At 41.5% G+C, this 19,259-nt stretch overlaps 3 protein-coding genes across 7 annotated transcripts in view; 1 reads left to right on the plus strand and 2 right to left on the minus strand.

Annotated features, from left to right (window-relative positions):
• The window catches only part of atp8a2 (ATPase phospholipid transporting 8A2), a 64,114-nt gene extending 59,009 nt beyond the window's left edge, over positions 1 to 5,105 (minus strand). For 3 of the 4 annotated variants that reach the window (XM_054751181.2, XM_070553368.1, XM_054751179.2), the window contains exon 1: positions 287 to 561. In XM_054751181.2, coding sequence (XP_054607156.2) covers positions 287 to 329 — 43 coding nt within the window. In that variant the 5' untranslated portion in view covers positions 330 to 561. Of the gene's footprint in view, positions 1 to 286; positions 562 to 4,970 lie in introns of those variants that run through there. The other variant, XM_054751183.2, reaches the window with a different exon arrangement.
• Positions 3,886 to 7,756, minus strand: rnf6 (ring finger protein (C3H2C3 type) 6). 2 transcript variants are annotated; one of them, XM_015955199.3, is made up of 4 exons: positions 7,700 to 7,756; positions 6,519 to 6,674; positions 6,106 to 6,270; positions 3,886 to 5,956 (listed from the first exon to the last, which is right to left on the minus strand). In XM_015955199.3, exons 1-4 carry the CDS (start codon positions 7,734 to 7,736, stop codon positions 4,113 to 4,115), a joined length of 2,202 nt encoding a protein of 733 aa, XP_015810685.1. In that variant the 5' UTR covers positions 7,737 to 7,756; the 3' UTR covers positions 3,886 to 4,112. The 2 variants fall into 2 exon arrangements, with proteins under 2 accessions (XP_015810685.1, XP_015810686.1); XM_015955200.3 differs by having other exon boundaries at positions 7,657 to 7,748.
• Positions 7,757 to 9,068: 1,312 nt separating this feature from the next.
• On the plus strand, positions 9,069 to 18,150 carry cdk8 (cyclin dependent kinase 8). Its single transcript, XM_015955202.3, has 13 exons — positions 9,069 to 9,398; positions 12,368 to 12,443; positions 14,257 to 14,367; positions 14,784 to 14,924; positions 15,231 to 15,288; positions 15,357 to 15,488; positions 15,577 to 15,720; positions 16,208 to 16,277; positions 16,398 to 16,470; positions 16,563 to 16,660; positions 16,757 to 16,835; positions 17,499 to 17,657; positions 17,806 to 18,150. Exons 1-13 carry the CDS (start codon positions 9,271 to 9,273, stop codon positions 17,929 to 17,931), a joined length of 1,395 nt encoding a protein of 464 aa, XP_015810688.1. The 5' UTR covers positions 9,069 to 9,270; the 3' UTR covers positions 17,932 to 18,150.
• The last annotated feature ends 1,109 nt before the right edge of the window (positions 18,151 to 19,259 follow it).

Here is a 19,259-nt window from a genome sequence, read left to right on the forward strand (position 1 = left end):
AATTATGAAAAATGTCTTCAATTTGATAAAGTCCCATTCATTCTATTAAAAGGTCACATCTTCCTGCTGTCGGATCAGGCACCTGCATGTCTGTCCCTCTTATAAATAAGGGCTATGTCGCTCCATATCATAGCGCAGTCTCAACACGGTTCGTTTAATATGCCGAGCACATAGCGGGTACATGCAGGCCGCTGAGACGGGCCCGATGACGACAATAAAAAACACTTTACGTTTATGGACAGGTCGAACGGACACCGATTCATTTAAGTGGGCTTGAGGCGCTTACCCCCCTCGCTGTGTATCTTCTTGGCCCTCCGGTTGAAATACATTTTGACGGTGGCGAATGAGAGTCGGTGAAGCTGGTGAAAGGAGGAGGCCGGAGCGGTGACATGCTCACGGCTCGTCGGCAGAAGGCCACAGTGCTGCCCCTGACCCGGTCTGCGGTCGCCGCTTTCGCTGCTGCTGACGGACGGCCATCATTCATCCGTTGGACCGCCGGGGGTTAGATGTACGAGGTCGCGGTCTGTCACCGGTAATTTACCGGAAGTAAAGACACAAGACTTCCGGTCTTTCAAGATAAAGTGCATAAACCATCTTTCATTTTAAAAACAAATAGCTTTTTGAAGAAAAAAAGTGAGAATGTGAAACTTGAAACATTTTCACCTCATATATTCAGCTTTAAAAAAGATAATTACTTTTTTAAAATTTAATAAACGTAGTTTTTTATATAAAATGCAAGATTTATTTAAAGAGCAAGTCACCCCCTACAAGAAACTTACTCCACTCTCACTTCATGTTTGAAAAATGCAACAAATGCTGTTGCCTGGCAGGCTGAGAAGGCAAAGCCACAAACAAACACAAAAAGGCTCACAACATAATGTTTCAGATAGTCATTGTGTACCTCTTAAGCCTGATTCATGCTTCTCCGTCTGCGTCAGTGCTGAGACGCGCAACGCCATTATCCGTCCTCGCGTAGGGCACCGGCAGGCACGCAAGTACGCACGGAGTCGAGCCCACTTTTTTAAACATCCGTCGAACGAGATGGACAATGCAAGCTTGTGATTGGTCAGGACGCCGTTGTCGTCTACATCGCCGCCGTTGCGCCCTCAAAAACAAAGAGCTGAGGATAACTAGCGGCAGACACGGAGAAGCTTGAAGAATACCTCGTAAAAAAAACTCTAAAAACATGAACGTTTTAATTCCCCGTGACTGGAGGAGTGAAAAGATACGCAGCAAGCGTTTTATTTATGGACGGAAATGATGGGAAATGTGGGTTTAGAGGTGGCGAGCGCATGAAGAGGTGGAGGAGAACGAGAGACAAATTTGTCTGTTAAAAAGTCTCTTATGTACAAAAAAGCAAAATATAAACACACTATCTTGGACCGGATACATGACAGGATACCACAGAACAGCGCTACGCCCTCTGCTGTCCTGGCCAAGAATTGCTTTGCAACACTCCCCAGGAGACGGAGAAGCATGACGGCAAAACATCTCCATCCGTGCGTGTCTCTCTCCCTGTTGGAGCTGACGGAGAAGCATGAATCAGGCTTTAGCCAATAACGATGGCAGATTTAAACTCAAATGTAGTGCAGAGTTTTTACCTGAAGAGGACGCAACACTGACAGTTTTAGGTAGAAAATTTAAATTTTAACAAAGATGCACTAAAGTGCCAAATTCTTGACTACACATGTTAACAGCACGATTAGATATAAATTTATATATATCAGCAAAAAAAAGTTGACTTGGGGGTGATTTGCGCTTTAAAAGACTTCTGTCGAAACAAGTAAATAATGTATTTATATTTGGGTAAAATGTAGATTTAAAGTTTAAGCTGGAGTGTTTTTCTCCATTAATGAATTTAAATTGTTACATTATACGGAGTGGAACACTTACGGAAATAATGTATAAATTAACGAGACTAGCAAATTAGTAACAGTAAAGCTTTTTTAATAGTGTGAAGTAAAAGTCAGATTATGGGGTGTATCTTGCAGTGTTCCATTTATCACATGAATTTTAAAATGAATGTATTGCTTTAGTATTTTCAGTACTACCCTCACATATCTGGTCCTGACCGTTCAGGGTTTAAATGAGTGCATTTCAGCTGAGAAATAATTTGCAATCAGGAGACCAGTCAGAAAACTTGTCCAAGGGTCCTAAACATCAAAGCGCTAGTACAAGGCAGTGATGCACGCATCATTGTAGTAAAAGTCTTAGTCACTATACAGCAAGTGGCAAAAAGAAATTGTTACCGATTGTTATCGTGAATAAAACAAATCTATTTATGCTACAATGAAATTTAAAACTATGTTGAAAACCTTTGGAGTTCTGTGTAATGCTTAATAGAGGCAGTTCTCGGTTTACTCGCAGTGATCTGTTAACATGTTTCTCTAGGCTTCTTTTTATTAAGCTAAAACACATTTAAAGGTATGTTTAGGCATAACAAAGCAGCATTTTACACAATTGATGAGCAAAGAAGAAAGCTGATATCTTTCATTTATTACATAGTATTATTTTCATCATAACCATTTACTCTCTTCACATTGCAACATAAACCATTTTCATTTCAAAAGCAGATCTCCATCTTTAAAATAGGAAACAGAATAAATACTTCTGAACGGTTTGTCCACAGAGCCTCCAAAGCGGACATTAGTCGAACCGGGTTTAATGGACACCAGGCCATCCGTTCAAACACACACTCATACTTAAACCAAACACACTTAAAATACTCTCGCACATTCCTACATACTAGACCACATTAATCCTGCAGTTTTGTTAGCGACACAAGCTGTCGTGGTGTTGTGACTGGCGTGTGTGTGTGTGCACCGTTACGGTTTGTGAATAAAGTGACCGGTGGGAGAAACAACTTATGGTAGTTTAGTCCACAATCCATCGCTCACAAACTAGAAATGAAATATTTGTGCATCTAACGTAGAAAAATAAAACTGAATTGAGGAAATAAAGATGAAAAATATATTAAGTGTCAGATGCTATTAACAAATGTGTCGCACAACTGCTACACATCTGTGACATATTTCAATTAGCTAGAGACGTATGAAGAAATTTGTCCAACTTTCAATGTCGTCTCTACGGAAGAGGATTAGGGCACTGAAATAGAAAAAAAAGGCGTTTGCTTCAAAATTCCTCATTTTTCCTCTGAATGCCAACTTCATCCACGAACGGCTGACTTTTTGACTTTTGAGAAAAAAAGTCAGAAATCTGAGACTAAAGTCAAATTTATTTTTCTCTCCAGTGGCCCTAATCCCCTTCCGTACATCTCCCAGGTTTTTACTCACCAGACACATTAGGATCTGACTTAGCAACGGGAACAGAGAAGACATCGATTTCAGACTATGTTTTGAACTGGAAAAGCCCATCAGGCATTACAATGTAAACATTCGATGAATAGCAAGGCGGTACTTTCTCCTCTTGACATTGCACAACTCATAACAAACAAGCCTGAATCCCTGATTATCACGTCTACGGCATTTCATTGGAACCGAAGAGGCCTTTCAAATTTTGTGACTAATTTCAAAGTGGCAGGTTATAGTGGATTTCTCTATTGCAAGAAACACTAATAAACGTACAAAATAAAATGCCGAGCTCATATATTTCTTAATGAACTATAAAGACACATTTTAAATGGATTTGATGCTTTAAAATAGTGAATTGGAAAAGAAAAACAAATTCCTTCTTCCGTTCTGCACAGATGACATGTGAGTCACATCCTACTTCAGAAATTTTAACAAGCGGTGGTTATTTACAGCTCACACTAATAAAACCTAGAGATTTCTGTAATCCAGCTGTGGGGAAAGAAAAAACATTCAGCAGTGGCTTCTTAATGCCCAGCTGAAATGCATACCTCTGCAGCTTCGTGTAAAAGGTAGCAACTAAGGCCAAAGAAGAAAATAAACTGACTTACTGAGAACGAAGCATCTAAAAAAATAGTTTTGTTAAATTTCTGCACTTATAGTTTCTTTCTTTCACACTTTTGGTTCAACCTCTTTCAAAAACAATGAAATTAGACCATAAAAGCGATATGTACACGCCAAACCCACCTGGATTAACTCAGTTCAGCCAGCCATGAGCATGATAAGGTATTTAATGAAAAGAATTCAGTCGTGAAGCGTGGCGAGTATAGGCTGCCTGCAGATGGGGCAGGTGTTGTTTTCGGAGAGCCAGCGGTCGATGCAATGGATGTGGAACTCGTGGGAGCAGGGCAGGCGGCGCAGCTTGTTCCCTTGAGCATATTCGTTGATGCACACGCTGCACGCACGACCCATCTCACCTTCCAGGCTGGCCTGACCATACGTACGCGTCGACAGATTGTCAATCTGTTCTTTGGTCAGGCCCCTCGGATGTTCGTCGTCGTCTTCGTCGTTGAGCAAAAAGAAGTGCGCCAGCCGCAGAATGGGTAGGGTGCCATTTTCTACCAGGTTGTTGGTGTCTCTACTGTTAACCCGTCCATCAGTGCTACTTACTACCCCACCCCCAAGTCTGGCTTGCCCACTTTGCTCATCCTCATTTCCCGCCAGTCCTTCCCTCTCCTGAACTACCTCCCCGGTACCATCCTGGCCAGACACATTCTCATTTGAATGTAGACGACCGGTTGGGTTGGAATTGCTATTTGTACTGCCAACATCAGCGTGGCTAGGTGGAACAGATTCAGAATTAGCCTCCGTTTCCATAAGAGAACTAAGCTCTCCAAACCCAGTCATGATCTGGCGCAGGATCGAGCGTAGGGCAGTAGAGTTCGGTTCTCCAAGGCCCGTCTCACTGATGCGCCTCAGCGGAATCCGAATAGTGCTCACATAAGTGCGAATCCCAGCTCGCTCAGATCGAGAGATGGTGCGCCTAAACCCTCCACTGTCGCTTTCAAACGTGACGGTATTCTCGGCAACACGAGCGCGAGAACGCGTTCTGCTAGCGATGCTGTCCCGATCTCGGTTCTCGCCAGGTCGAATCCTTCTCACCTGCAGGTCCAGCATGATGGTGGGGTGGCGTCTCACTGCTGAACCTCCAGCTCCTGTGACGTGTGAATCCCTCTCAAGCTCCACAGTCTCCACAGCCGTCTCGGTTAGAGCAGCAGGTTCTGACACGGTCTCCCCAGTCTCCATCGACACCGAGGTTGTTACACTGGCTGGCTGAGTGTGGACAGCAAAACCAATTGGGACGCTGCTGGAGGATGGTGCAGTACTTGGAACAGGTGTTCTGTGCAAAGGAGAACGACTTCTTCTAGACACACGAGATGAAACTCCACTCCCTGTTGTAGCCCTACGGGCACGACCACGCGATCGAGTCCTACTGCTGCGTGATTCGTGTTCCACAGGTGGGGCCTGTGATTCAGATTGGAGTGACACCTGAGGACAGTCTGGAGGAGTAGACATTCCATCCTGCCTTTGCTCCACCTCTACATGCAGGAGCGGACGCTGGGAAGGTGTGGTTTGATCAACAAGAGAACTGGGGACAACAGACAAAGGTGCGGAAGAGTGCAAAGTGTTGACCCTCCTTTGACCAGAAATCTCTGGAGGTGGCGGCACATGGAGGCTAACAGGAGGAGTGGTAGTGCTGCTACGTGTACGTCGAGTCTCCATCCTCCTACTGATGGCAGGACGGGGGGAAGGATATGGGGCTGACCTTGGTGCAGCTGAAGGGCGAGAGCTGGAGAGTGAGAAAGCAGTGCGTGTAGAGGGTGCTGTTGTGTTTGAAGGAGTCAGCTCTGCAGTATCTGCGGTGTTCACACCGTCATTATGCTCTCCAGGCTCAGGTTGATCGTGGTTTATGTTGATCTCTAAGCTAAAACGAAATTCCCCACTGTTGGGGTTGGTCCGGCTAACAGCCCGCCATGTCTGGTTGCCGCTCTGTCCACTCCGGGTGGCATTACCAGTACGTCTGAAAGTGTTGAGCCACTCCAGTAATGAATCGCCATTAGAAGGTTCTGCTCCAGGTTCTGTGTTCCCTGTCAAAATGTTTTTAAAAAGTTAGAACTTAGTAAGAAAACATTTGCAGTTATCTTAAGTCCCAAAATTCCTGGTGAATGCTATTGTCTGGTTTGTTTAATCCTAACCATGGAACCAGAAAAGTCAGATAAACACAAGAACATCATACCTGCCCCTCCTCTTCCTCCAGCACCTCTCTCCTCTCCCCCGCTGCTACTGCTCTGTTGTTCTCCAGCGTCAGCAGTCTGTGAGCGTTGCTCAGTGCCGGGCTGAGACAACACACGCTCTTTTGCTCCATCCAGACGCTGTCGCAGCTCCTCTGCAGTAACCTCCCCTGTAAAATATTTTGCACATTGAGGGTGTTTTGAGACATGAGCACCAGAGAAACACCTCTGTGCTTAGATGCTCCAAAGACAGAAAAACATAATTAAAATTATTATTATTTTTTTTTTTTAATTCTGGTTTGGAAGTACTAGATACATTTTTCACATTCACAGAAAACCTTTGGGGCTGCAACATCAAGTAAAGACTCATGTAAAGTGACAGTTTGGCCTGGACCTAAACTAGTGGGTGACTCCTCACCTGGGGTGCCCAGCAGGTTGCTGTCTCTCATGAGACGGTACTCTTCCTCACTCAGTTCATTTATGAAGTGATAGTATGCCTCCTCCCGTCGAAGACGCTCTGCCTGCCTCTGGCGTTCATCTCCCCCACCAGGAGGGTCCATCACCATGGAGAGTGCTGGGAAGCAGATGAGCAAATCATCAGCTGATGATGGAAAGTGACAGTGACACGCAAAGCTACCCACAGCAGCTTTACCTAAGTGAAAATTTGTTATGGATGCATATAAACAAGAGAATGCAGTCAAAACTGATAACAGCTCCATTCTTAAGTCGAAAGATGAGTAAATAACATTTGAGTTTGAGGTATATACGCACTCAATATGCTGTGGTGCGTTGCAGCTCAACAAGAAATGCAAATTCAAACCTGATCAGTCTTTTAAAAGGCCGAGAGGAAAACCAACGTCAACCATTTTCTACAAGAGCTACTGCAATAATCTAGCTAACATTTAGCTTGTGTGTTAGCGTCAGAAGTTAAACTATTTTGTCATGTGGAAAAAAATAACAAGAGTACAAGACAGCTAATAAGACAAATAATACCGATGTAGTCTTCATGAAAGCTAATTTTAAACAAGTGGATTTATATCGAGCGAAGGCCACGGCTAATGTAAAGCAACAAAAGTGCCGCTGTCATCATGGTCAGCGACCAATCAGCGGTCTAGCCTCGGTGACGGTCACGCCCGGCGTCCAATCGCTGTTCGGCAAAGGCGGGCCAAGCGAGGCTAACGGAGGCTTCCTCCATGTAGACGCAGAGCATCGAAGCAAAGACAAAGAATCCTGTCCGCATAATCAAACAGCAGAATGATTCAGATGTATGCCATCAACAGTGAAATTATGTGTTGTCGCACAAACGCACGAGCACGATTTGTGGACCCTTCATAAACTGCGAAGCGTAAAATTCAATGCGCAACGCTTCCGAGTGTTAACTGAACATGTTAGCACAGCCAGCAATCAGTCGATGCCCAGTGTTAGCTCCGAGAAAAAAAAGAAACACATTACCATGGGGAATTATTTTATCGATCAGTTAACACACACGAAACACACAAGTTAAAGAAATCATACTCTCGTGAGACGTGACATTAAAATTTATAAGATTTAGATACCTGACAAGGCAGTTATAATATGGACGGTTGGCTCAGCTCTCACCTCTCACAACCCAAGATGGGACCAGCGGTACAAGCATTAAACCGTCCGTCTGAAACAAGCACCGCATTTTCTTAGTTCCTACAAAACAATACTGTCCAAAGAGATGTTTATTGGTTTTTTAACCAGTTTGAAAGGCAGATCAACATTATCAAAAATAATTAATTTATGCTGTATTTAAAATGAAATTGTGTACATTTTACTTTAACATTTGTTATAAGCAGGTCCTCCTAAAAATGACTGAGATCACGATCCAAGAGTAGGTCATGAAACACCAGTGGGTGTAATTTCTAGATGATCTTCATTAATCAACGTAAATCTAAGAAGAGTAGCTAATTTGTCACTATTTATTTACTATCACGGCTATTCTCTCCACACAAAAAGATAAGAGACGATGTATGAATGAGCTAGTCAAAGAATGCTGACAGTTCTGGATAAAGTAAAGAGCCTTTAAAACAGTTTTTGTTAGTAAATCCTAGAAATAAACAAACAAATAAATAAAAGAAGATCCAAACTGTGAGCCAAATGCAAATTCAAATGCATTGTAAAATGAGTTCATAGTAAGAATTCTATTGTTTCCAGTTCCCGATAATGCAATTTTCCTACTAACTATGACCAACTTCTGTACTCATTTTATCTAATCACCTCTTTAAAATGAATGGCATCTTTTCATCTATGTTTCTGTTGTTAAAACATAAATTCACAGTGATTAGTTAACAGAGATAGAAATTAGCTTTTATTGAAGACAAATACAAGTGTTGCACTGTCATTGTGAATCCATGATAAAGAGAAATCCAAAAGGGACACAGATGTCCCTCCACAAAATTGTCCTCCAACAAATTACTTTTTACCTCTTCAACTCACCGCTACTTATATGGATAAACCCTTGAAGATGTCATAAATGGGGGTTTGTTATAAATTGTCAAACACTTCCATCAATTATTGGGTATTGACAACTTACTGAATTAAATAGGCCCAATTTTCTTATTTGCTTAAAATTTAAAAGATGGATATTTTGTTTCTTATTTACAAAATCTAATTGAAGGGCTTTTTTAACCAATAAAAACGCTTTTTGGTGGTTTCCTGTCTGTAACACGACACTAAAATAAAAAAACGCTGTTTTCACAATGTAAATGCGTTACTGATGAGGTTCTAGACACGTATTTCAACGTGGTTGGGTCTGCTTATCCCATGTTTCCATCCTCTTTTCTCCGCTGCAGGACCGTCTTTACGACGTTTTACGACAGTGCTGTCGTTGCCGACTATGTACGTCTCTTTGGAGCAGATACCGGCTGGGGGGAAACGCAGCAACAACAGAAAGAAATAAACAATTGAGCTAGTTTCCACTAGGACTACCTCCAAGCGTCGCGTACCCCTCTTCGGAACATTCAATTTGACCCGAAAACTCGACACGTAAGCTGGGTTGAAAGAGGAAAGAGCCACGCTGGGTAAGGCAACTATCTGAAATACCAACCCGAGCTCGGTGGAGGAGCCCAGCTGCCTCCCAAGCGACGCTTTAAAAGAAGAAGAAGAATAAGGACGGCGCTTAGACATTTACCCAAACCGAGGTGAAAATGGACTATGATTTTAAAGTGAAGCTAACTGGAGAACGAGAGCGTGTCGAGGACCTGTTTGAGTACGAAGGATGCAAAGTGGGAAGAGGCACTTACGGTCATGTGTATAAGGCGAAGAGAAAAGATGGGTGAGTTGAAGTGCAGCAGGCCTTCAGCAGTCAGCCTCCCTCCCTCAGATTAACACATTTAAACCGCTTCCTCACGTTTTCTGGCACAAAGGCCCTGTTCTGTAGCTTTAGCACCGTCTTCTCTTTATTATGGGATGTCTTTATTTCTGCAACACGACTGTAGCGCATATTTATACTGTTTTTGGTGTCGGTCTTTTATATATTTTTACAAATGAATATTCATTAGATGGAGTTTGAATATATCTAATTTTATCATATGCAAGTGAGAAAACTCCTGCAGAAATTAACATTTGCGCCAAAACAATGTTTATTTGTGGAAATACTAATAAAAGTGATGATCAAATATACTTGAAAATTAAAAACAAAATGATTCAGTAGCAGAACATAAAGTGAGATTATTTTTAATTATTTAAATTATAACAAATCTGTTAAATATATATGCTATTAACTTCAGTTTAAGTAGCTCTCATTATTGCTGCTGTTAATGTTTATTTTAATTATTTGATACTGTATTATTATTATTGGGAAGCCATATGTTTTTGAGATAATAGAAATGTTACACGCCGTATAAAATTAAGCTGTTTTGTTCAATGAATGTTTTTACTGCAAAGTAAAAAAAATCACGTTTTTTTGGCTTGTGTGCTGGATTAAACAGAATATTTCATATTTGTTTATTTAAGGATCCCCATTAGTCTTCACAATAGTGAAAACTATTCTTCCTGGGGTCCACTTGATAAAAGAAACAAAAAGAAAATGCATACAATATCACATAGACAGTGTAGGATTAAAAGTACAATATTTCATATACAATGTAAGAAAAACACAAACTCCTATAATCAACCTCATAAAACAAAATCATAAAAAAGCACTAAAAAGTCAATTTAAAAATGGATCAATGAATCAATAAAACAATAAAGTGTCAGGGTGTTAATTCTATAAATCTAAAATCTATTAATCTGATTGAAATAGCTGTAACTGTTGTCTGATATAAGCTTATGTTTTACAAATTTCTTGAGATTCACTTTAAACGCATCATGAACATTTATTGTTATTAGTTCAGGAGGCAGGATATTCCAGCATGTGACTGCTCTGTAAATGACTGTTCCTTTAAGTGCATTGGTTCTTGGCAATGGAAGAGTAAAGATAAATGAGAGGCATTCCTTGTGTTAAAACCATGCCGCTCACAGGTTGGTAACAACTTTGTAAACAAGCTGAAAGGTTTATGTAAAACCCAGATTTTGTGTAACGACACAACCAGGCTGCAGGCCGGTCTGTCATTTACACTCATCCATGACAGATTAAAATACATCCAGTGGATATTAGTTTTAAAAGGGCAACCAAGAACCAACCTCGCAGCTCTGTTCTGAGCTCTCTGAAGCTTGTCAAGGTCTGTCTTTGCTGCACTGGACCAAACAACTGAACAGTAATCCAGATGAGACAAAACCAGAGACTGTACAACAAGTTTTCTGGTCTCCAGTAACATATACTGAGCATTGCTCCTAATTACATAAATGCTCCTACTCATTCTCTTTACAATATTATCAATATGTGTAGTCCATGACATTGATTGATCCAATGTTATGCCCAGTAGTTTGGTCTCTTTTGCTTGTTCAGTTTGTTGTCCCCATAAATAAATGTCTAACTGGTGGGTTTTTCTTACCAAATTCCTAGAGCCTAATAGCATACACTTGGTTTTTAATACATTCAATTTTAGCTTATTTCCCTCTACCCGCTCAGAGATAGACTTTAACTCCTGTTGAAGCATAACATTGACCTGAACTAAACTTGAAGCTGAAACAGATATGGTCGTATCATCCGCATATAGAGTCATGTGCGCTTCACTGCATGCAAAAGTCATATCATTTACAAATATACTGTATAATAAAGGACCCAAGCAACTTCCTTGGGGAATCCCACACAAAAGAGTGCCAGTGTTTGACCGACTACCATTAAATATAACACATTGTTTTCTATTAGTCAAGTAGCTACTCATAAAATTGATAGCAGTCTTGTTAAAACCATACGCTGATAGTTTCAAAAGTTAAATGTCATGATCCTCAATATCAAATGCAGCACTAAAATCCAGAAGCACTGCTCCCACCAGCAGCTTCCTATCAATCTGTCCCAACCATTCATCAGTAAGAGTAGTCTGTGCCGTACTGGTAGAAAATCCTTCTCTGTAAGCATGTTGAACATCAGTGTAAATGCCATTCACCCTAAAATAATGTTGAATCTGTTTAAACATCACTCCCTCCATCAATTTTCCCAGAACTGGTAAGATAATGATCATATAGAATATTTATATCAGAAGAAGCTAAAGCTCTTTTATTTGATGCCGTATTTTGTGTTTTATGACAAATTTGCCCCAATATGTTGTGACTTTTAAAAATTTGTGACGGAAAAGTGGCCTGAAATCAAAAGCGAGGAGAAAATGCAACAGTGGCATTTTTGGTTTCAGGGTTCAGCTGTTAAAACGTTGCTGGCATCGCCTTACTTTCTAAAACGTTCTAATACAATATCTTTAAGCCCATCTGAGTCCTAGAACTTCATACCAGCTGGAGCCACACACCTAAAAGATGTTTGTGTTGTTCATGAGAGTCCATTAACTAAGTTATGCTGCCACCTTTGGACTGAGGAATCTGGGGTTTATGAAATGATTTAGGGAAGTTTGAGTGAGGTAGTGGTTGCATTCAAGTGCGACTCGAGCCAGTCCCAGTACTCTGTCCTTTACCTGCTGCCAGACAGCGTCTGCTTTCTCTCCCCTTTCTTATTGTTTAGAGTCTCTGAGGTGAGCTTGATTACACAAATCTGGAGGTAATGCAACTTTTTCTCCTGAGTCCCCATGCCAGCTGTCAAGTGCCCCCTCCTCCTCTTCCATGCCTTCTTCTGTTGCTGTGCAGCCTGCTCTCTGGGGGCCTGCAGCCTTGTCTGTTGTTGATGTTGCTCTGCCTCTTTTTCTGTGTTTGTAGGAAGGATGATAAGGACTACGCCCTCAAGCAGATTGAAGGCACTGGCATCTCCATGTCAGCCTGCCGAGAGATTGCAGTAAGAGCTGCTTGTTTTTTCTTTTGTTTGGTCTGCGAGGAGCAGATCGTGTCATTCCCAAGTGTGGGAGCTAGTTTGAAATTAACCTGTCCATCGTTCCGCAGTCTAAAGGAGACACATGACGACTTAAGTTATAAAAGTTCTTGATGCAAAACACGTTTAAGAAGTTATTTGTACTAAATTCCTCTCACGTAAAGTAATATAAGCAGTTTTTCAATTCCTTCCAGAATGAGCCCTTTCAGAAAACAAGCTGGTGCTGGCCATGCCCATGCACCCCCTGTCAGGCTGCTATAGGCTGAGAAGCTCAGATATCAGGGAGGGGCTCGGAGTAGAGCTGCTGATCCTCCAGCAGCAGCTCTCTCTTGCACCAAAGGTGGTTCGGTGCTAATTTTACCAACTGTGACATCACAAACTGGGAATGTTTGAAACGGCTTGTTTTAAGCTCATAATTTCTAAAACCAAACACTGAAAGGCAACTGATTTCTTTTCACATTTTTAGTGTTAATAGAGACCCCTAGCCTAGTGAACTAGACCAAATTCTTGCTTTGCAAAGTTTGGTCTAGGCACGCTCCATTGGAACCTCCGCAGCTCCTACCAGGACTCTGGCTAGCCAATCACAGCTCTCTAGAGGGGTTTCAAACACATAAAGAGCTGTGATTGGTCCATAATGGTGGGCCAATCATAGTGCTCTATCTGCTTAGTGAACAAATCACAGAGCTTCATCCGCTTTATGGGCCAATCAGGGCACTCTATATGCCTGGTGGGTGGGATGATGCAACAGAGTGAAACAAGAGTATGTCACATTCATTGTCCAGTGGAATGCGGAGATTATTTGAAAGACAACGGTAGAACCCACCCCACAACCGAGAGCCGTCAATGACTACGTTTACATACAGCCAATATCCGGGTTATGATCGGGTTAAGGTCGGGATTCGGGTTTCTGAGTTGATCAGAATAACCCGTTTACAAGCATAAATAGAAAGAGTTACCTCTAACTTGCATAACCCGATTTAAATGCGGACGTTGGGGTAGCGTCAGGACGTATGGACTACGTCCAGACGCAATATGCGTCATTTCCGGTTCTTCTTGTTCCGGTATCCGTGAAAACAACAACATGTTTCCCAGTTCGGAAGAGATAGTGACCGCGTTTGTTTGCGCTTTAGTTTCCTCGTCACTCAAAGTGTGGTGCTGTGCCGCGACTCACCATTTTGCCCCCAACTTGTTGTTTACTTCCGGTGTTCTGGCGCATACAAGACGTCTCGCTACTCAAAAGACCAAGAGTCCTTGCGAACAGAGCATGCGCAGAACACACGCTTTGAAGGGGATATCCCGGTATGCGTTTACACGACCAAACATTCGGGTTAGAAAAGGGTTACCCCAGGTGTAGTAACCGGGTTTTTAAAAACCCGGTTATGAGCATATCCAGGTTTTTGGCGGTGTTTACAAGGACCTGCGGAACCGGGTTATTGTGAATATTTGGGTTTTAAAAGGGTTACTGGCTGCATGTAAACGCACTCAATGGAGCGTTGCCAGACTAAATAATACATTTATTTAGTCTGGCTTGCCAGGCTAAGAGACCCCCATAGCAGCACAAAATATGCTAAAAGTGAGGTTTGTATAGTGTATTAGTGGACATATCTTCATATTAAAGATAATTTTATGGGGTGATACTCAGTTTCTTTATAACTGCTGAAAATTCCTTGCCATTATTAAAAATAATAATGCCATTATTTACAATATTTTTGCAGTTTGGCTCACTGATTGATCGTTTCTGTCTTGAGATTGTTCCTCTGAATGTTTTCCTGTGTTGCAGCTATTGCGGGAGCTGAAACATCCCAACGTCATCTCGCTGCAGAAGGTTTTTCTGTCGCACGCCGACCGTAAAGTGTGGCTGCTCTTCGATTACGCGGAACATGATCTTTGGGTAAAAACGCAAACTTAAAACTGGAGCTTCATAACCCAACTCTTTAAGGATATCACACACAACCTTGTTTGTTATTAGAGATAATGTCTGTAGGTGTTTAATTTCCTCCATTTCAAACAAAAGCACACCCCACAGCTGCAAATTTCTTCTCAATTTTTAATTAATGCACCTAATTGGACAACTTGGGCTCCAAATGATGTTCCACATTTGGTGGTTAAACCTCCGTTTTTATCCAAGTCTACACTTACAACTGGCACAATATCAGAGCAGAGTTAAATACTGCTTTCTACCACAGAGCTGCAGCACTCTGTGTCCATTGACAGAAGTGAAACCATATGGCTGAGAACATCAGCCCATCTTAAATTGGAGATCAGGCTTGCAGGCCTCACGGTGATTATTCTCTCCTTTTCCCACAGCACATTATTAAGTTTCACAGAGCGTCCAAAGCCAACAAGAAGCCTCTTCAGCTACCCAGAGGAATGGTCAAGTCTTTGCTCTACCAGATTCTGGATGGCATCCATTACCTCCACGCCAACTGGGTCCTCCACAGGGACCTGGTGAGAGGGTTTGGGGCAAAAGGGGGCTTTGGGTAGAAGGGAAGTAAAAAGATTGAACTTTGTATTAAGTTGTTTTAACTTTAAATTGAATGTTGGTATTTCTTAACAGTATCATTTATTATACTCATCTCTTTCATGAAGTTTAAAATAGACAATAGAATACAAGTTATTAATTTGCCCACTAGAGGGCAGCAACAATTAGTTTAGATTGGATCTTTCTTGCTGTGCTGTTTTCTTGCTCTTCTGTGGTCTAACGGTGAGCTGCTGTTCCTAAATCTTTGTTATCTTTCTGTTTGTCATCATCAGAAACCAGCAAACATTTTAGTGATGGGAGAAGGTCCCGAAAGGGGTAGAGTGAAGATCGGTGTGTATCGTGTTCATTTCTTAAGTAAAGTTTTACTTTATAAACTAACACACGTTGTTGTTTTGTAGCGGATATGGGGTTTGCTCGTCTCTTCAATTCACCACTGAAGCCTTTAGCTGATCTCGACCCCGTCGTGGTCACGTTCTGGTACAGAGCACCTGAGCTGCTGCTGGGGGCTCGGCACTACACCAAAGCCATCGGTGAAACCCTTTTCCACTTCTGCTCTGCACGTGTTTTTTATTGGTGTGGCTTTGACTTATGTCAGCACGTGCTGTGCGTTTCTCCCAGACATCTGGGCGATTGGCTGTATTTTTGCAGAGCTGCTAACGTCTGAGCCCATATTCCATTGTCGTCAGGAGGACATCAAGACCAGCAACCCATACCACCACGACCAGCTGGACCGAATCTTTAATGTTATGGGCTTCCCTGCTGGTGAGACTGTTAATGTGTTGGTGTTACACAAGATTTTTCCAGCTACGATGTTCTGGAAGGAAATGTGATGAAACGCATTATTTTCTCGGTCTTTACTTGCTCTGTTTTTGAATGTATTAATGTGGTCTGTAGACGCCGGACATCAAACCACAGACTTTATACAAGTCACAAACCTAGAGATGGTTGCTTGCAGGCCTACATTTGGACCGATACTTTCCAGTTCACAAAATCTGCTTCACTTTTCCTTTTTTCTTTTCTCGTCTCTGCCGCTCTATTTATTTAATTCACCAGTCAGTTAGAAGGATCACTTTGGTTTCTGCAGAAATTTTGGGCAAATTTGCAGAGTTTAAGTACAAAACCAAAGCTAATTGGTGTAAAAATGAAAGAAATGTTGTTTAATTGTAAGTTGCTGTGGAAAAATAATTTTTTAATTTCTTTAAAGATAAATGATCCTTCGTCCTAACCCTTTGTTGCCTTGGTCTAACAGATAAAGACTGGGAAGACATCAAAAAGATGCCAGAGCACTCCACACTGATGAAAGATTTCAGAAGGAACACGTGAGTCTGCAGACCACTTGTGTCCTGTTTTTTATTTGTTTTAAGATCAAAACAAAGCAAAGTATATCTTAATACACAAAAATTACACACACTTCATAGTTTGCTCCTGTTTTTATACAGATACACAAACTGCAGCCTTATAAAGTACATGGAAAAACATAAAGTTAAACCAGACAGTAAAGCATTCCACTTGGTGAGTTGAAGCGCTTTTGATTTAGTCTTTCTCTGCCTGATATATCTGGTACGGCTTTTTGTTTGACATTAAAATCACGTTATTGATTGCAGCTGCAAAAACTATTGACCATGGACCCCATCCGTAGAATCACATCGGAGCAGGCAATGCAGGACCCGTACTTTTTAGAAGAGCCTCTTCCCACGTCTGAGTGAGCTGCAGCAGATTTAGTTCTGGCTTTTAGCGCGGCTAACGTGCCGGAGGAGACTCCTGAACAGGTTGATGAGGTGTTTTTGCATTCTTCTAGTGTGTTTGCAGGTTGTCAGATTCCCTACCCCAAGAGAGAGTTCTTGACAGAGGAGGAGCCAGAGGACAAAGGAGACAAAGTAAAATTTACTTTACAAACTTATTTTATGAATGCATTTGAATCAAAAAGCAGTGGTGTACGTAGATAATCCTCATGGGCGGGCAGTATAAATTTGGGGTGGCACCAAATTGGTCCCTGTGGCTGTCGATTGCTTCTTTGTTATCTTTCATTTAGAACTAAAGGCCTATGCGTCCGTCATATTTACCTCAGAGTTGAGGAACACAAACATTTAAGAGGTTCATAGTTTTTTTCCGCTTTTGTTTTAAATTTTGCTGTTTTATAATTTTAAGTTTAAAATTTGCCTGTTGTCGTTTGAACAAAACCTTTTTGAACATATTTTTGAAAAAATATAGTGAGCCTCAATGGGATACGTAGTATATAAGCTGTGATAATTTTTTTTTAGTAGAATACATTTATTTGTTAGTGTAAAAATGTATGTCCTAATTAAAAAAAGATGAATGTACAATTTGTGTGAACATGATTGTGATTTATTAGGGAAGGTGGGGGGGTGGTCTTCCCTGGTGGGGGGCAGTGGGGTGGCCACCAATTTACCAGGGTGTGGCCATGGCCCCCCATCCCTGGCCACCCCTTGGAGCACCCCTGTCAAAGCAAAAATGAGAAACTAAAATGTTGTAGTACATGTACAGTATTGTTTAGATTGTTTTGTTGTTGGGTGTTTTAGAAGAACCAGCAGCAGCAACAGGGAAACAACCACACAAACGGGGCGGGGCACACTGGCAACCCAGAAAATAGCCACACCCAGGGCCCACCTGCAAAGAAGGTGCGGGTTGTCCCTCCCACCACTACCTCAGGTGGCCTCATTATGACCTCAGACTACCAGGTGAGCTTTTCTGCTGCTCATCTGGACACACAAACAGAACAGCTTGTGTCCTAAATGCTAAATAAAGAAACTAATTGCTGATGAAAACAGAAGAAATTTGAAGTTTTTACTGACAAAGCTTTTTTTGTTGTTGTTGTTGTTCATGCAGCGCTCTAATCCACATGCTGCCTACCAGAATCCTGGACCAAGCACATCACTGCCCCAAAGCAGCATGGGATACTCCTCTACCTCCCAACAACCACCCCAGTACTCCCACCAGTCCCACCGCTACTGAAACACCCCTCCCACAAATAAACACACACATTTCTAATCTGAACACACACTCACACAGCCATTTCTGTGACCGCCTGAACGAATGTACTGAAGGATGTGGGGATGGTGCAACACCCCACACCCTACCTTCTGAAGGCACTCTGCTGTGATCTGGTAGTTCAGAGAGACAAAACAACTCCACCAGTGTCAGACAACACAATCCCAGTACAGCGTAAAGCAAATCCTCATGGGTGAAAGGCAGATCAAGAGGATAAAAATAAAATATTCCATTAATCAGGCAAAATACAGACGAGCCATCTCCTTTCCTCTGCTTCAGTTCCCCTCGTCCCGTCAAAACTTGGATGAGACGAAAGCTGCTACGTGACTGCCCACGTTAACAGATTCTCAGTCCTCCTATTTGTTTTGTTTTTTTGTGTGTAAGGGGCCTCCGCTGAGGACTGAACTGCGGCAAAGCAGGCTGGGAGATTTTTGATCTCACAGCTGTGGGATGGAGGCTTTTTTTGTTCAGAAAGGACAGAGTAAGGATTTTAGTAGTTTCTAATTTAATCTATTGTCATGATTTTGTTTTCATGACAAGCGTAACACAGCAGAGTGTGTGAGTTGCTGTGTACTGTGAGTAAGCCTTACAACATGACGACAAAACCAACTAATCGTATGGAGGATGGCAGATGGAACATGCATTGTACTGTATTGCATTTAAATATTTTACATGAAACAAGTATCCTGACAATAAAAGTGGAAACATCAATTTTGGACCAATTTCAGTGCATTTTGTCATTCATCATTTCTTTTACTCTGTTATTGTTTTACAATAAGACATATTTTACAGTATAATACACATTTTTATATAAAACGTGTCAATAAGTACATGTATTGAAAAAATAATGCTTATAGAAATTATGTTGCATAATTTAGCACACATAGTTTTGTGCTGTAATGTCCATTTAAAACATATTTACTGTAATCAAATCAGCAACTTGAAAATGGGATAAAATGCTATACTAAATTCCTTTTGAGGACCCAGTATCCCATTAGTCATCCCATACCAGCTTTATTTATATAGCACTTAAAACACCCACAGGACCAAAGTGCTGAACACAAAAACATACATCAAAGGACATAATCAAAAGGTAAAAACCAACTAGTCACTAAGAGTTCAGCCCTGTATAGCCCTTTATAGCAATATTGTTATTGCAGTCACGTTTCCTTTAATTTCAACATTAATTTGTAATTAAATGCATTTCTAACAAATAATGATCTGTTTTTCTTTTTAACAGCAGTATTATCATTTGAGACCTGTCTAAATGATGGGAAGTCCTTCAGCAACGC

This window comes from Nothobranchius furzeri, chromosome 7 (genome assembly GCF_043380555.1).
Source record: "Nothobranchius furzeri strain GRZ-AD chromosome 7, NfurGRZ-RIMD1, whole genome shotgun sequence".
In the NCBI taxonomy this organism is placed as follows: Eukaryota; Metazoa; Chordata; class Actinopteri; order Cyprinodontiformes; family Nothobranchiidae; genus Nothobranchius; species Nothobranchius furzeri.

Bases quoted from the DNA above. Each gene is read 5' to 3' on its own strand.
- cdk8 (XM_015955202.3), top strand. From the start codon at position 9,271: ATGGACTATGATTTTAAAGTGAAGCTAACTGGAGAACGAGAGCGTGTC. The intron at 14,925-15,230 runs GTGAGAGGGTTT...TGTCATCATCAG, and splicing joins GGGTCCTCCACAGGGACCTG to AAACCAGCAAACATTTTAGT. The intron at 16,471-16,562 runs GTGAGTTGAAGC...TATTGATTGCAG, and splicing joins ACAGTAAAGCATTCCACTTG to CTGCAAAAACTATTGACCAT.
- rnf6 (XM_015955199.3), bottom strand. From the start codon at position 7,736: ATGCTTGTACCGCTGGTCCCATCTTGGGTTGTGAGAG. The intron at 6,271-6,518 runs GTGAGGAGTCAC...AATATTTTACAG, and splicing joins CAACCTGCTGGGCACCCCAG to GGGAGGTTACTGCAGAGGAG. The intron at 5,957-6,105 runs GTATGATGTTCT...ACATTTTGACAG, and splicing joins TGGAGGAAGAGGAGGGGCAG to GGAACACAGAACCTGGAGCA.